General features: G+C 44.9%; 1 protein-coding gene across 3 annotated transcripts in view; it reads right to left on the bottom strand.

The window, feature by feature from the left end:
* Positions 1 to 1,073: 1,073 nt before the first annotated feature.
* Positions 1,074 to 17,863, bottom strand: part of LOC109902776 (CMP-N-acetylneuraminate-beta-1,4-galactoside alpha-2,3-sialyltransferase-like) — an 85,227-nt gene continuing 68,437 nt past the window's right edge. For all 3 annotated transcript variants that reach the window (XM_031785748.1, XM_020499410.2, XM_031785749.1), the window contains 3 exons: positions 14,656 to 14,802; positions 9,024 to 9,170; positions 1,074 to 2,601 (listed from right to left, as the gene is read on the bottom strand). In XM_031785748.1, coding sequence (XP_031641608.1) covers positions 2,497 to 2,601; positions 9,024 to 9,170; positions 14,656 to 14,802 — 399 coding nt within the window. In that variant the 3' untranslated portion in view covers positions 1,074 to 2,496. The remainder of the gene's footprint in view (positions 2,602 to 9,023; positions 9,171 to 14,655; positions 14,803 to 17,863) is intronic.

Genomic DNA, 17,863 nt, shown 5'->3' on the forward strand with positions numbered 1-17,863 from the left:
ACTCCTAAGTCCAACAGAAGTGAACAGACATTCCTTTTGGAATAGCAAACTCCAGCTTTCAGCAGACTTCAGCCTCTCCTGGCTTCTCCTGTTTCTCTCTACAGAGGTGAGATAAATTGAGTCCCTGTTGGACTGGTGTTATGGTGCCACAGCTGTCTAACCTGTCTGAGGCACAGCTCTCTCTAACTAACCTGATCTAACTTGCAGACCAAATGGTTGGGTTGGACTCTCCCTCCTGGCTGAAGGCAATACAAGCTTGGTAACACCTCTGACTCATTACAAAAAAGCTATAGTTACAACGCAATAGTAACCATGGCAAAACAAATTTCCGCTTGCACACACACACCAGTGGTTAGTCTCAAAGAGTTAAGATGGTCAGTAATCTGTTCCCAGGATACTGTTCTGTTGTTGGCAGTCTCCAACATGTGGAACATAGAACATTCCCTGTCCTTGACCTTTTCCCCACAAATATCCTGCAAGAACCCACCCAAGAAAGCAGCAGGGTTCTGGGTTCAGATGCTATTCGAAACCATCTCAATTATTTTATCATGCTTGATTGATCTTCCCTGACTTAATGGACCAATAGAATAGTCAAAAAATCTGCAAAACCTACCGAACTGGCACTCCAGGGAAGCTAGAGCAAACGCTGATAGACTGAAAGATTTCTAATAGTACTTGAACCCAGCTCACAACACAATGATGACTCAGCCCCACCAGTTACATTGACCATGTTTACCAGCACTCTCTCATAAACACTGACTGTTTGTTGATGCCACTTAATAGGACAAGAAAAGCTGAGATGATCTTTCTGATCCACTACTGGAATATATGGATGGGTGGGTGGAAAACGTATAAACACAAACATATACTGTATCTAAACAACATGGCATTAGACAACAACACTGTTAGACATTGCTGTGTTGCAATATCAAATAGATGCTTTTTAAATGCAAAAAAAAAGTTTAGGGAAGACAACAGTAGATATAATATTCAATTAAACATAAAAACAGGAATATATAAACACATTTCATTACCTCTCTCCAGTTGTTTGCATTTCATAAAATGACAAGGGACAGAGTTATAATCTGCTTTATTTCATTTGTCAAACCATCTTGATGCATGACGCTCCATAGTGTAGTGACTGTGTATCAGTGGAGGCTGCTGAGGGGAGGACAGCTCATAGTAATGACTGAATGGAGTCAATGGAATGGTATCAGGCATATGGTTTCCATGTGGTTGAAACAATTCCAGCCATTACTATGAGCCGTACCCCTCAGCAGCCTCCACTGCTGTCTATGAGCGATGTGAAATTCAAGTGCTTTGGCTTGTGCATATGAGTAGAAAATAAGATAATATGTGGCTGAACAGAGAACAGCGATTAAGACACCATATATTATTGCTTAACAAAATACAATCCATTTTGGCAAAAATGAACAAAGAAATAAAACAAGACATTTAAAATTGATAAACCTCAATTGTTTAAACAACAACTGACAGTAGTAAGTAGTAACATTGATTATGTTTGCAGGCCATGCAGACTTGAAATAAAGGATGCATCCCAAATGGCACCCTATTCCCTATATAGTGCACAATGTTTGACCAGAGCCCTATAGACACATACAACAGCATTAAGACCAGAGTAACAGTCTGAGACGTGATCCAGGACAGATGAGTGTTTGGGAAGCACACTGATGAACTGAAGACGACACAAAGCTCATTGCTTCTGTGAAAATAAAACATGTTTATCCAGTGAGGGGGGGTCGGTCCCTCCTCACCCCCCATTTTTTTTCCTTTGTTCTTTGCATTTCAAAAAAGACATCTCTCAAGGTAAATCATTTAAAAACATATCTTAAAGGGAGGAAGGAAGGTGTGGAGGGCTTCTAAACCATGAGCACCGGCCCTTCCGTCCACTTCCAGATACATTAGAAGCAGAATATGTATGTGCATTATTTGGTACCTGTCTGGAAACCTATTCGACTGAGCCCAGATAGAGGGCAATGCTGCCATTACAAGAGATGAAAATAAATATATAACAGTGATGAGTACGTGGTGACAGAATACATTCAGGTATACTGTAGAAGTATGAGTAGAGGCATGTCCTTTATCCTTCTCCAGAGGTATTCTTGGCACAACCCATTATGTCCAGATTGTCAGTCCATCTTTTCATCAAACTGCAATGTCACACTGCAGCAAACCCTGAAAGAAAATAGTGTGTAGCTCTCAATGTTCCTAGAGAGTTCTAGCTCTCGGTTTTCTAGAGAATTCTAGAATGTTGTAGTTCTATCTCTCCAGTGTAGTGCAGGGATTATGCCATTTACCACAGTTCTCGTCTGTCAGAGCGAGAAACCCTTCAGAACCCTTCACCAGCCTTCTTTCCTGAATACAGTATGGCTCAGCCAGGGTTAGGGTTAGGTTGGGGGAACAGAGCAGGACTTCACAATGCTGCTTCCTCCTCTATCTCTCTCTCTGTGACCTGGGATTGGCTGGATGTTGTCATCAGCATCCTGAGCCACAGATCCCATTGGTCAAGTCCTGTATAACCCCAGCCTTCACCAGCTTAATCAGGAACTCCTTCTCCTTAGAAATGTTGTGAGTCCAGGACTGTGAATAGGAGACAGACAGGGAGGAGAGGTGTGGAGAGAGGGGGATGGAGGGAGGATAGAGGAGTACAAAGGAGAGAATGGTAGAGGAGAGGAGATGCAGAATAACAGGAGTGGGAGTGGACAGAGGAACAGAGGAAAACGGTAGGTACTTTACAGGAGATGCAGGTAAAAAGTCACATTCTTTGGGAAGGGAGGCAGGGAGGATGTCAAAGCTGTTGCGTCCACATTTCTTTACTTTCAACTTTTGATCACATAGATCAGTGGAGGTAAACGCCAGAGGTACAATAGTAACATAAAAGAAGACCTAAAGTAAACAGACTATTGAGGTTGACAGTGAAACTATTGTCTTTTTAAAGGAGCTTTCTTCACTTACGGAGCTGCCCCTTAAATACAGGGGATGAGAGGGAGAGACAATACCAGACGACTGACTGTACAATGTGGGACACTAAACGTGGGGTGTAAACCACTTTACTGTGGGCTGTTGGATACAAAAGATAAGAGACAGAAAGAGATAACTGCTTTCTTGTCATGGCTTTACAAGCGAAATGTGAAAACCATTCACTGCTCAAAATAGCAACGTCTGTGGTCAAAGATCTGAGGTTGGGGATGCCGGTATATGACGGTAATTTATGGTGGGGAAACTAGTGTCATTACAGACTTGTTCAAAACACCTGTAGTATCAACCACGACCACTACTTTACAGGAGCGACCCATCCCTAAGAGCTGTTGTTATGCAGTTCAAAGGCAATATCTATAGCGTGTCTGGTCTCAAACCCCACCCTTTACCTCACTATCCTATATAACTGCCATACGTGTTCCATTGTTTACAGGACACGTTATCTGTAGAACCATGCTTAAAAGAGAGTGCTGTAGGCTAGACTGGCTATCTCAGGTAGAGTTGGTTCATGTTTGGAGCCTGTAGGGACAGCTGAGTGAATGACAGCTCAGAAGAGCGAGGAGGGGATTGACTAGGGCTCCACATGCTTTCACCTGCTCCTCTGACTCTCTCTCTCTCTCTCTCTGTCTCTCTCTCCCCGACTCTCTCTCTCTCTCTCTCTCTCGCTCTCTCAGTGCTTCACACTCCCCCCCCCCCCTCTCTCTCAGCGCTTCACACTCCCTCCTCCCCACCCTCTCTCTCTCTCTGTCTCTCTCTCAGCGCTTCACACTCCCTCCCTCCCCCTCCCTATCTCTCTCTCAGCGCTTCACACTCCCTCCTCCCCCCCCTCCCTATCTCTCTCTCTCTCTCTCTCAGCGCTTCACACTCCCTCCTCCCCCCCTCCCTATCTCTCTCTCTCAGCGCTTCACACTCCCTCCTCCCCCCCTCCCTATCTCTCTCTCTCTCAGCGCTTCACACTCCCCCCCCCTCCCTATCTCTCTCTCTCTCTCTCTCTCTCTCTCTCTCTCTCTCTCAGCGCTTCACACTCCCTCCTCCCCCCCCTCCCTATCTCTCTCTCTCTCTCTCTCAGCGCTTCACACTCCCTCCTCCCCCCCTCCCTATCTCTCTCTCTCTCTCTCTCAGCGCTTCACACTCCCTCCTCCCCCCCCTCCCTATCTCTCTCTCTCTCGCTCTCTGTGCTTCACACTCCCCCCCCCCCTCTCTCTCTCTCTCAGCCCTTCACACTCCCTCCTCCCCACCCTCTCTCTCTCTCTGTCTCTCTCTCAGCACTTCACATTCCCTCCCTCCCCCTCCCTATCTCTCTCTCTCTCTCTCAGCGCTTCACACTCCCTCCTCCCCCCCCTCCCTATCTCTCTCTCTCTCTCTCTCTCTCAGCGCTTCACACTCCCTCCTCCCCCCCTCCCTATCTCTCTCTCTCTCTCTCTCAGCGCTTCACACTCCCTCCTCTCCCCCTCCCTATCTCTCTCTCTCTCTCTCAGCGCTTCACACTCCCCCCCCCCCCCTATCTCTCTCTCTCTCTCTCTCTCTCTCTCTCAGCGCTTCACACTCCCTCCTCCCCCCCCTCCCTATCTCTCTCTCTCTCAGCGCTTCACACTCCCTCCCCCCCCCCTCCCTATCTCTCTCTCTCTCTCTCTCTCAGCGCTTCACACTCCCTCCTTCCCACCCAGGGCTTCCCTCTAAAGAGTTAGGAAATCCTTCAGGCAGAGATTAGACAGACGGAACAAAACACACCTAAGCATAATATGTTAGAAGAATGCAGGATTCCAGGCACTTGATTTCTCAATAATATCTATAGGATATTTGTTCAGTCTTGCTTCATTTGGTCTTAGTGACTAATGCTGGTGTCATTATGAGGAGACTACGGTGATAGATGATTGAACAGTTGTATCTGTTCAGGACATGGCTGTGTGTGATCCATTCAGAGGGAGGTTAGCCTGCTGGACCGAGCCGTTCTACAGGCACAGACACAAAGGTCTTTGAGTGTGAGGCCCAGCGGTCGTCTTGGATTGACAGCTTCACACTGGCCCTGGACTGGGTCACCCAGAGAGAGAATACTGTACTACCACAGCTCTCAATTATACATGCAAGGGGGTTGGAGGAGGGGCTGAGACAGGTTTGTGTCGCTGCAAATGGAAGAGAGCGCACACTGACACCTGGTTGGGGAGTCGTGTGTATGTGCTGGGGGTGATCACATGTCAGCCATGGAGGGACCAGACCAGCCCCTCTGGGCTCTGACATACTTTAGTAAAGAGTGATTTATGACCAGGCAGAGTGCTGTGTACATAATGAAGGGATCAGATGGACCTTCCAGACACTGGGACAAGTGTCTGTGTCCCAAGTGGCACTAGATTCCCTATATAGTGCACTACTTTTGAGCAGGGCCCTTAGGGGTCTGGTAAAAAGTAGTGTACTGTAGGGAATAGGGTGCCACTTGGGACACACTTGCTATTGTGCTTGTGGTCCTGCCCCCTCTTCAAACACCAGCACCCACAGGCTCCTCTACACCTGACTTCCGTTACCCATCTAACTCCTCATCTTACTCCACACACTACCCATCTTACTCTACATCTTACTCCACACCCTACTCCACATCTTACTCCACACTCTACTCTACATCTTACTCCACACCCTACTCCACATCTTACTCCACACTCTACTCCACATCTTACTCCACATCCTACTCCACACTCTACTCCACATCTTACTCCACACTCTACTCCACATCTTACTCCACATCCTACTCCACATCTTACTCCACACCCTACTCCACATCTTACTCCACACTCTACTCCACATCTTACTCCACACTCTACTCCACATCTTACTCCACATCCTACTCCACATCTAACTCCTCATCTTACTCCTCATCTTACTCCACACACTACCCATCTTACTCTACATCTTACTCTACATCTTACTCTACATCTTACTCCACATCTTACTCCACACACTACCCATCTTACTCTACATCTTACTCCACATCGTACTCCACACCCTACTCCACATCTTACTCCACATCTTACTCCACACACTACACATCTTACTCCACATCTTACTCCACACACTACCCATCTTACTCTACATCTTACTCCACATCGTACTCCACACCCTACTCCACATCTTACTCCACATCTTACTCCACACACTACACATCTTACTCCACATCTTACTCCACACACTACCCATCTTACTCTACATCTTACTCCACATCTTACTCCACACCCTACTCCACATCTTACTCCACATCTTACTCCACACACTACACATCTTACTCCACATCTTACTCCACACACTACCCATCTTACTCCACATCTTACTCCACATCTTACTCCACATCTTACTCCACACACTACACATCTTACTCCACATCTTACGCCACACCCTACTCCAAATCTTACTCCACATCTTACTCCACACCCTACTCCACATCTTACTCCACATCTTACTCCACACACTACACATCTTACTCCACATCTTACTCCACATCTTACTCCACATCTTACTCCACACCCTACTCCAAATCTTACTCCACATCTTACTCCACACACTACACATCTTACTCCACATCTTACTCCACACCCTACTCCAAATCTTACTCCACATCTTACTCCACACCCTACTCCACATCTTACTCCACATCTTACTCCACACACTACACATCTTACTCCACATCTTACTCCACATCTTACTCCACATCTTACTCCACACCCTACTCCAAATCTTACTCCACATCTTACTCCACACACTACACATCTTACTCCACATCTTACTCCACACCCTACTCCACATCTTACTCCACATCTTACTCCACACACTACACATCTTACTCCACATCTTACTCCACATCTTACTCCACACACTACACATCTTACTCCACATCTTACTCCACACACTACCCATCTTACTCCACATCTTACTCCACATCTTACTCCACATCTTACTCCACACACGACACATCTTACTCCACATCTTACGCCACACCCTACTCCAAATCTTACTCCACATCTTACTCCACACCCTACTCCACATCTTACTCCACATCTTACTCCACACACTACACATCTTACTCCACATCTTACTCCACATCTTACTCCACACCCTACTCCAAATCTTACTCCACATCTTACTCCACACACTACCCATCTTACTCCACATCTTACTCCACACACTACACATCTTACTCCACATCTTACTCCACACCCTACTCCACATCTTACTCCACATCTTACTCCACACACTACACATCTTACTCCACATCTTACGCCACACCCTACTCCAAATCTTACTCCACATCTTACTCCACATCTTACTCCACACCCTACTCCACATCTTACTCCACATCTTACTCCACACACTACACATCTTACTCCACATCTTACGCCACACCCTACTCCACATCTTACTCCACATCCTACTCCACATCTTACTCCACATCTTACTCCACATCTTACTCCACATATTACTCCACATCTTACTCCACACCCTACTCCATACCCTACTCCACATCCTACTCAACACCCTACTCCACATCTTACTCCACACACTACTCAACACCCTACTCCACATCCTACTCAACACCCTACTCCACATCTTACTCCACACACTAGTCAACACCCTACTCCACATTCTACTCAACACCCTACTCCACACACTACTCAACACCCTACTCCACATTCTACTCAACACCCTACTCCACATCCTACTCCACATACTACTCCACATCCTACTCCACACGCTACTCCACATGCTACTCCACATGCTACTCCACATCCTACTCCACATCTCGCCTCCCGTGTGGTGGTGGGAACTGGGAAGTAACACGATGAACATTAGAGAGAAACCACAGGACTCTTGGAGAAGGGTATTAAATAAGGAGAGAAAGGTCAGTGTAAACTTCCCCTGCAGAGAAGTAAACTAGCCAAGCTAAACAGAGAGGATGTTGGTAGACAGTTTAAAGGGAGAAAGAGACACACGCTTAGCAGGGAATGCTAACATACCAACACAGCCCTGGCTGTATGGTTCATAGCTGTTGACTTTGAGTGGGCGGATGGATGGATGGATGTTCCTGTTCTGTTCCGGTAACTAAGGGTTCAGAGAACAGACGATACCACGGCAACACACAGTCAGGTAACATACAAGGTTGTCTGTGTCTCTTTCATAAACCATCCCTTTCACAACTTAACCCTTTCAAAATCTAAACTTGTCATAATGCTTTCACAAACTTAGTAGGATAGCCTTCTGGAATGAGGGATTGAATGACTCACTTCAGGAATGAATCACTGCAACCAAGGATGAGATAAAGATCTTTATAGTATTCATGACATGAACAACTGTGATTCCCTACAAGGTTGTCTTTCTGTATCTTTCAGGTCAACCTACCCCTTTCACAGAGACTAACACCTCACCTCACACAAGTCTAAGTCTGCGTGAGTGGACTTAAAGCAGATCTGAGTCTCTCTAGATATAGCCAAACATCCATCTGACACCTGTTCACTACACAGTAAAGTCTCTAGAAAGAATGACTCGTGTTTCATTGGAAATAGTTTAGAATTACAGTGCATGGTTCAAATATTCAGGTCAGTTTGTCTCTAAATGTCCCTCCTGTTTTACAAGACGTTTATAAACACTTCTCTTAATGGAGTTATTTTGACATTGGCACCAAACTAAGCCATCGGTTCTTCTCACTTTGATGCAGTATGGAGTGTGTGTGTGTGTGCGCGTGTGTGTGAACATGTAGGTGAGCGGTGAGTTGCTGGGTAAGGATGACACAAGCCTCATCCATAGTTACCCATCAGACTGACAGCATACAGTACACATGCCCCTCTTTCAGCTTCCATTATTTGAACAGGGCTCTGCTAAAAACCTAAACAAACCTTCTGCTTTAGGTCAGTGTGACCTCATGGTCAGATGAAGGCATTGTTTTACAATTTACATTACATTTTTGTTCCATGATGTGTGTCAAGGCCCCAATCTGAACCTTAAGAGTGGTAAATGGCTGGCAACAGTCGTCACGTCAGTGGTACCTCTTTGATGGCCGCCATCCTGATCTTCTCGTAGTAGTGTAGGGGGGCGTGAGGGGTGCTCATGTCATAGCCAAATCCAGCCACGGCTACCTCATCACAGTTATGGAGGGCCATTGTTATGGCAACCGTCCCCAGGGTCGGAATATTCTGGAAAACACAGAAGAGAAGACAAATATTCCCTGAAACAGGACAGAATGGCAGTAGAAGATGTTGGAGAAATAGAACATGGGGTAACTAAAGGGAAATGTAAAAGGTTACCAAAACAGAACACATGGAATGGAACTTTGAAAGACCTAGTCATGGCACATTTAGATTAAGGAAACAATGGCAATTTATTTTGTTAACAGAGCTGGTGAGAGAAAGGAAAACGTCCTCTCTCTCTTCCCCCGTCACTCTCTCACTCTCCCCCTCTCTCCCGCTCTTTGTGCTGCTTGAACTTCTGCTGCTTGAGATAGCTGGACATCCCGGTAGGAACGAAGTGAACTTATCAGCTGTCTGGGTGTTTGAGGGAGTTGCTGCAGGTGTATGTGTGGTGCTGAAGGTCTCCACTCTCCCTCTGACAGACACACTGTGGCAGACCCTGTGCCAGGCTGTCGGTAGCAGGTCAACAGCCCTGTGGCCAGGCAGGCTAATACCGAAAGGCCTATCAGTGTAGCTCTGTGTATGACAGACATGGCTAATCCTGCTAGCATAGCAGCGGGCGTACTGCGTGGTGGCTGATTAAAACCAACCACCTCTAGCCTCTACAGTACATCTCCAGCCTAGGTCCATGCTCCCTCCATGGCCCTCTATAGGTGTGGATGTTACAACAAGGAAGGGTATCTTCTCTAGCAGCTATTGAAAAGCTACTGGTTGATAAAAAGGTCCAACTAGCTCTAGCCTCTACAGTACATCTCCAGCTCAGGTCGATGCTTCTCAAGTCCTTGCTCTCTCTACGGCTCTCAGCCACGTCTCTCTACTGGGTGTGAATGAACAGGACTGTATTGTGTACACACTGTTCTGCTGTTCACTAGTATTCGCGTCTTGATTATTAATGCCTCAATTCACACTTCAATGACAACATTCCGTCAGGAGGGGGTATCATAAACTACACAATTCTGAGCTTGATTTTGATGCCCCCTTGCAGCATAGCTCTTAACGATTTAAGGACATCAATGAACACAATTTGTGTACATTATCTTTGAATTCCTGAGATTGGAGGCATGGCATTGGCCCATATTAGTTCCAGTAGTGCTGACATCCAAACGGGACTCTAACAGTAAACAGTATTAGTTTGTGTTCTGACTCATTGCTGCTGAGACATCTGGAGCGCCCAGAGCAGAGCAGAGCCAACTAAGGCACCTGGAGGGGCTGTTGTATGTCTGTAGTGTGTTAGGGTACACTGAAAACAGGACAGAAGGGTTCTGGTTCTGAAATGGTTCTTCCTGAGCTCTTGGAGAACTCTTGCACGATAAAGAACCTTTCAGTTCAGTGGGGTGTTCTTGACGTGGCATCTACGGTTCTTCATAATTCTAAAAGGTTCTTGAATGTATGGAAGCCTGCAGATGGGTCCCTTTCATAGCACACAGCAAACTGGTCAGTGTTACTTGTGCTGATTTTTCAGTGTAACATTTCTAGTGTTGATTCAAGAGTTAAATTAACACTCAGTGGTGTAAAATAACCCCAATGTTGGTGTTAAGTTATCAGAGTTGAACCGAAAACCACACCCATCATTATCATATTTCCCAACATGCTCTAATACAGGTTGATCTTCTGAATTGTTAGTTTCAATATCTAAGTATTTGCAGGTACATTGATCAATTAATTAATCTTATGCTACTCAAATATGTGACCCGTTTCAAGAAGGTAGGCAGGCGTATGTCGCATGTCACTACCTCACAGGAGAGGCATTTGAACGTTTTATTTTTTAAATCAAAATGTGTTTTTTGGCAGAAATGCCTTCTGGAACATGTGTGCCTTAATAACAAATGTGTATGCCATCTGTAAATACGAATAACATTGTTAAATTATGAGCCTAGTTGGTTAAGCCACAGAAAAATACAGGAACCTTCCCACTAGCCATGATTGGCTGAGATAATGGATGGGCTGGACATGCCGAGAGATGATTTCGGATTGGGTTCGCCATGTAGCAGTCTATAACATGAGCTGCTCAGTATGTGTGGAAAATCCTTTCGACCTTTGTTTTTAAAAAACGGAATAAGTTTTGCTACTCTGCTCAACATTGCTGCCCTGAAGTTAATAGCGCTATCAGTAGGAAAAAGCTATGATGGACTACTTTCTGGAGGATGATCGTGCCATGCTGACTCTCTCTGACTCTGAAAATGAATCAGACAATGAGGAAATCCCTGATTTAGGTAAAAACATTTTCATTGAACCAGAAATTGTAGTCCTCTGATGACGGTGTCGTTGTCATGGAAGAAGTTGACCGAGTTTTGAAATCAGTGGAATGCCCGGTGGAAGCAGATTGGTGATTGCCAAATAAGGAGAGAGTCCAAAAGAGAACAGGAGGCTGTTGTATAAAACACCTGTCTCTGGATGACATCTTCAAACTAAGGGCAACCATGGCATCCAAGACAAGCAGGGAGAAGTGTTCATCCATGTATACGAGTAAGAGTCTAGCTACTTTTTCAGATATTATACATTTCTAATTTGGTCAGAAAGTCGTTTTCATTGCAAGTTAAAGCGTACTGTTAGCTAGCTAGCTAAAGTTACATGTATGATCTGTGTAGTAATATTATTCGTAGCTCAGAAAGCCATTTGCATTGCTAGTTAGAGCTTTATAATAGCTAGGTAACATTGAACCCAGTTGGTTAGCTTGAGCTACCTGCAGATTCATGCATGGTATTATTGCTGCGTTCAAAACAATTAGGAACTCTGCAAAATACGAGGTCAAATCGTGACAGTGATCTTCAGGTCAGAAAGTCGGAGTTCTAGAAAGAAGCCCGAGTGGAATCCCCGAGTTGGATAACTGTTCAAATAAATTTTTCCCAGCCAGAGCTAGATCTTTTCAGAGTTCCCAGTTGTATTGAACGGGGCATTAGAGTTGGGATTATGGTTTATTGTTTAGCTACCTACATGTCTAAACAAAAGACGCCACTATGCAAGTAACAAATAAACTTTGATTTTATTGGATATAATGTGTGTTTACCAGAGACAGAAATGTGAATTACAACATGACGTGCACCAGTCAGATTAGGATATAGGCCAAGGTCTAGGTAAAGTGTATTTTTACAACAACTTTCACCACTTTTAGTCTTGAAATCTTTGGTTGTTTACTACACTGTGATTAAAGAGATGGGTGGGGCTAAGGCTTAAGTGGGTGTGAACGATGCTGAACGGGTGTTGACAAAGAAGAGCAGTACATGTATCAAAACATTCACGTCCATTTTCACAAAAGTGGGGTTACAAGTTTATCAACTTTCAAAGCAGAATTACTTTCCCATTGTTCCTCAATTGCAGTCTCTACTTTTATCCAATGTAAAAAACACAATTTCAAATGTTGCTACATAGAAACGAATCCAAGTGGTGGGTCACATATAAATAACATAGAAACTATTCCAATCTGTTACTTGGACTGGTAACACTTTATATTAAGGTCCCTTAAAATAAACAATTTCAAAACAGTTTGTAGAGAGTTTACTTACAATTTATTAATAATTATTCCTACATTTGTAAATGTCAATAAGCAATCTCTAAATACACATTTAGAACACTATTTTCAAGTATTTATAAGATCATTAATAAGGTGTTTGATGTATGTTCACAATTTGTAAATTATTAATAATGTACTTAGAAACCTGTTGTAAAGGAGTTATTGTAAACTCATAATATTATTTAAAAAAATGTAATGGTTGATTTGTCATGTTCGTCGTAAAGAGGAGAAGAAAGTGATGAGAATACATTCTTCTTTTAATGAAGGAAGAACGCTTAAACAGACTAACCAAAACGAACGTGAAACTATGAACAACGAGTGCAGACACAGGCAACTACACAGACAAAAACCCACAAACTTTCCAAGGCATATGGCTTGCCTAAATATGGTCCCCAATCAGAGACAACGATAAACAGCTGCCTCTGATTGAGAACCAACCAAGGCAACCATAGACATGAAAACACCTAGACTGTATAAACCACATAAAGATACAAAAACCATAGACAGGTGGAAAACATATATCACCCTCGTCACACCCTGACCTAAAAATAATAATAAGGAACACAAAGATAACTAAGGTCAGGGCGTGACTGTACCCCCCCCCCCCCCACAAAGGTGGGGGCCGCAAACCTAAACCTATATGGGAGGGTCTGGGTGGGCATCTAACCTCGGTGGCGGCTCTGTGGCGTGTCTGGGTGGGCATCCTGCCTCGGTGGCGGGTCTGGGTGGGCATCTAACCTCGGTGGCGGCTCTGAGTCTGCTCTTGTAGCACCGACCCGTGGATCATCGTCGGAGGCTCTGGACTGCAGGTCCTCGCCGTAGGGCCCGGGCTGGGTACCCTCGCTGCGTGGATCATCGCCGGATGTTCTGGACTGGGGACCGTCACTGGAGACCCCAGACTGGGAACAGTACCCTCGCTGCGTGGATCATCGCCGGATGTTCTGGACTGGGGACCGTCACTGGAGACCCCAGACTGGGAACTGGTTCCGGTCTGTGAACTGTCGCCGGACGCTCTGGACTGGGTACTGTCGCCGGACGCTCTGGACTGCCGAGGCGCACTGTAGGCCTGGTGCGCACTGGTGGTACTGGGCTGGGGACACGCACCTCAGGGCGAGTGCGAGGAGCAGGAACAGGGCGTACTGGGCTCTGGAAGAGCACGGGAAGCCAGGTGCGTGGTGTTGGCACTGGTGGTACTGGGCTGGTGACACACACCTCAGGGCGAGTGCGGGGAGGAGGCGCAGGATAAACTGGACCGTGGAGACGCATTGGAGATCCAGAACATAGAGCTGGCACAATGCGTCCTGGCTGGATGCCCATTCTAGCCCGGCAAATGCGAGGAGCTGGAATAGAGCGCTCCAGGCTAGAATAGCGCACTGGAGACACCGTGCGCATCTCTGCATAACACAGTGCCTGACCAGTAACACGCTCCCCACAGTAAGCACGAGGAGTTGGCTCAGGTCTCCTACCTGACACAGCCAATCCTAATCTAAAGTTCCTGCCGGAAGTGTTGTAGAATTTAATGGGATGCTTTAGCATTAGCTAGCCTAGCATGCTGATGAAAAAAGGCAGTTTAATGAAAAACTAGCAGTATTTCAATCTTCTCTATTTCGCGGCTTCGATAATGGGATAATTAGGAGTACAGCGACACCTTCCATCCCTGAATTTAGGTATGTTTTCAAGCCATAGTGAAAACATATGAACATATTTATTGTTTAACATAGACCCCCTTTGACTCGAAGGCAAACATCATGTTTTCTTAATATCATGAAATATCAAATATGTAACTGAAATCGTTCAAGCAAGAAGTCCTTATATTATGTACTTCTTCTTGTTTTAGGATGCAGATATGGATAGCAGCCATTTTACGGGCTCCTGACCTGTTTTGTGTGTTTTCTATGCTGATCGTAATTTTTTTAAACATAATATTTCCGCCATAATTTCCTATGACGGAAAACAGCAGTGAGTTTCCCATTCTCTCACCCCTCTCCCCATCTGTCCGTTGTTGTGAGGCAGGCCGATGAACCTGAAGGCAGCCTCCTGGATGAAGTAAGGGTTGAGGATCCTCATCTCACTGGGCTCCCTGGGGACATGACGGGCCACAGACTTCCAGAACCCTTCTGTGCTACGCTATGAGAGACAGAGAGAAAGAGAGATAAATAGAGGGGGGTAGGGGGAGGGAGAGAGAGAGACAGAGAGAGAGAGAGAGAGAGAGAGAGAGAGAGAGAAAGAGAGTGAGCGAGAAAGAGAGCGAGAGATATAAAGGTTAGTGTAATTGTAGCATGAAAAAATGGCCCCTAGCCGTAATAATAAATTAAGAAATCAGTAAAACATTTACTACTTTCAATAACAATGTGATCTCTCTCTGTTGGTGGTCTCCTAAAGCACAACTCTTCTTGCTCTCAGAGTCAACTGTTGCATATCAAATACCAGGGAGCTCAGAGCACCTAAACATCTCTTCTCATCAGACCTGTGTTGAAATACTATTTGAAATCCTTTAAAATACTTTGAGCAGTTGCTCTAGCCTGCATGGTGCCAGATGGGTGGGGTTTTCAGTTTGGGGATGATTCTATTAGTCCATTAAGCCAGGCAAGCTTAATCAAGCACTTGAGTGGGTTGAGTCACTGATGTGATCTTCCTGTCTGGGTTGGCGCCCCCCCCCTTGGGTTGTGCCGTGGAGGAGATCTTTGTGGGCTATACTCGACCTTGTCTCAGGGTGGTAAGTTGGTGGTTGAAGATATCCCTCTCGTGGTGTGGGGGCTGTGCTTTGGCAAAGTTGGTGGGGTTATATCCTTCCTGTTTGGCCCTGTCCGGGGGTATCATCGGATGGGGCCACAGTGTCTCCTGACCCCTCCTGTCTCAGCCTCCAGTATTTATGCTGCAGTAGTTTATGTGTCGGGGGGCTAGGGTCAGTTTGTTATATCTGGAGTACTTCTCCTGTCTTATCCGGTGTCCTGTGTGAATTTAAGTGTGCTCTCTCTAATTCTCTCTTTCTTTCTCTCTCTCAGAGGACCTGATCCCTAGGACCATGCCTCAGGACTACCTGGCATGATGACTCCTTGCTCTCCCCAGTCCACCTGGCCTTGCTGCTGCTCCAGTTTCAACTGTTCTGCCTGTGATTATTATTATTTGACCATGCTGGTCATTTATTAACATTTGAACATCTTGGCCATGTTCTGTTATAATCTCCACCCGGCACAGCCAGAAGAGGACTGGCCACCCCTCATAGCCTGGTTCCTCTCTAGGTTTCTTCCTAGGTTTTGGCCTTTCTAGGGAGTTTTTCCTAGCCACCGTGCTTCTACACCTGCATTGCTTGCTGTTTGGGGTTTTAGGCTGGGTTTCTGTACAGCACTTTGAGATATCAGCTGATGTACAAAGGGCTATATAAATACATTTGATTTGATAAAGTATTTTAAATGATTTATAATAGTATTTGAACCCAGGTCTGCTTCTCTTGTTTTTCTGCCTCACAGTGGTGTAGTACTGCCTGGAGAAGTGGGTATACTCACATATACTCACATCCAAATAGCACACCCGGCCAAGGAAAGGCGCACTGTGTGAAAAGCTCAATGACAAACAGTGACATGCACTCTGAATTACTTTAACATGATACATCCCATATTGGTCTTTCACAGTCAGGTCCACCCAAGCTGTACTGTGAAAGTCGGCTAATAGTAGGCCTACTATTGAAACAGTTCAACTGAGTCAGGAATTCACAGCATTAGATTTCCCAAAATTTTTTCAGGTTTTTGTTCTCAAAGTCACACTTTTTTAAACAGAAAAACAACAAAATGGTATGTTCTAAGTCCATAACAATGCTTAAACCACCAGTGTGCAGGCACTTAGCATTATTGTTTGATTAGCCGTGTTTCTGTAGCACATGAGATGGAGTTTGCAAAATAAATGGCCACTGGATTAATGCAAATATTCATGATATCATTCTGACAGGTACGTAGGCATAGGCTACTTTGTAGCTAGTTACCATTGAAAACAGAAGGTTTCTGGGAATGCCTTTCCATCTACCAGAAGACAGTTAGGTCTATCATTACCATCTACCAGAAGACAGTTAGGTCTATCATTACCATCTACCAGAAGACAGTTAGGTCTATCATTACCATCTACCAGAAGACAGTTAGGTCTATCATTACCATCTACCAGAAGACAGTTAGGTCTATCATTACCATCTACCAGAAGACAGTTAGGTCTATCATTACCATCTACCAGAAGACAGTTAGGTCTATCATTACCATCTACCAGAAGACAGTTAGGTCTATCATTACCATCTACCAGAAGACAGTTAGGTCTATCATTACCATCTACCAGAAGACAGTTAGGTCTATCATTACCATCTACCAGAAGACAGTTAGGTCTATCATTACCATCTACCAGAAGACAGTTAGGTCTATCATTACCATCTACCAGAAGACAGTTAGGTCTATCATTACCATCTACCAGAAGACAGTTAGGTCTATCATTACCATCTACCAGAAGACAGTTAGGTCTATCATTACCATCTACCAGAAGACAGTTAGGCCTATCATTACCATCTACCAGAAGACAGTTAGGTCTATCATTACCATCTACCAGAAGACAGTTAGGTCTATCATTACCATCTACCAGAAGACAGTTAGGTCTATCATTACCATCTACCAGAAGACAGTTAGGCCTATCATTACCATCTACCAGAAGACAGTTAGGTCTATCATTACCATCTACCAGAAGACAGTTAGGTCTATCATTACCATCTACCAGAAGACAGTGAGGTCTATCATTACCATCTACCAGAAGACAGTTAGGTCTATCATTACCATCTACCAGAAGACAGTTAGGTCTATCATTACCATCTACCAGAAGACAGTTAGGTCTATCATTACCATCTACCAGAAGACAGTTAGGTCTATCATTACCATCTACCAGAATACAGTTAGGTCTATCATTACCATCTACCAGAAGACAGTTAGGTCTATCATTACCATCTACCAGAAGACAGTTAGGTCTATCATTACCATCTACCAGAAGACAGTTAGGTCTATCATTACCATCTACCAGAAGACAGTTAGGTCTATCATTACCATCTACCAGAAGACAGTTAGGCCTATCATTACCATCTACCAGAAGACAGTTAGGTCTATCATTACCATCTACCAGAAGACAGTTAGGTCTATCATTACCATCTACCAGAAGACAGTTA

Source organism: Oncorhynchus kisutch, linkage group LG13 (genome assembly GCF_002021735.2).
Source record: "Oncorhynchus kisutch isolate 150728-3 linkage group LG13, Okis_V2, whole genome shotgun sequence".
NCBI lineage: Eukaryota > Metazoa > Chordata > Actinopteri > Salmoniformes > Salmonidae > Oncorhynchus > Oncorhynchus kisutch.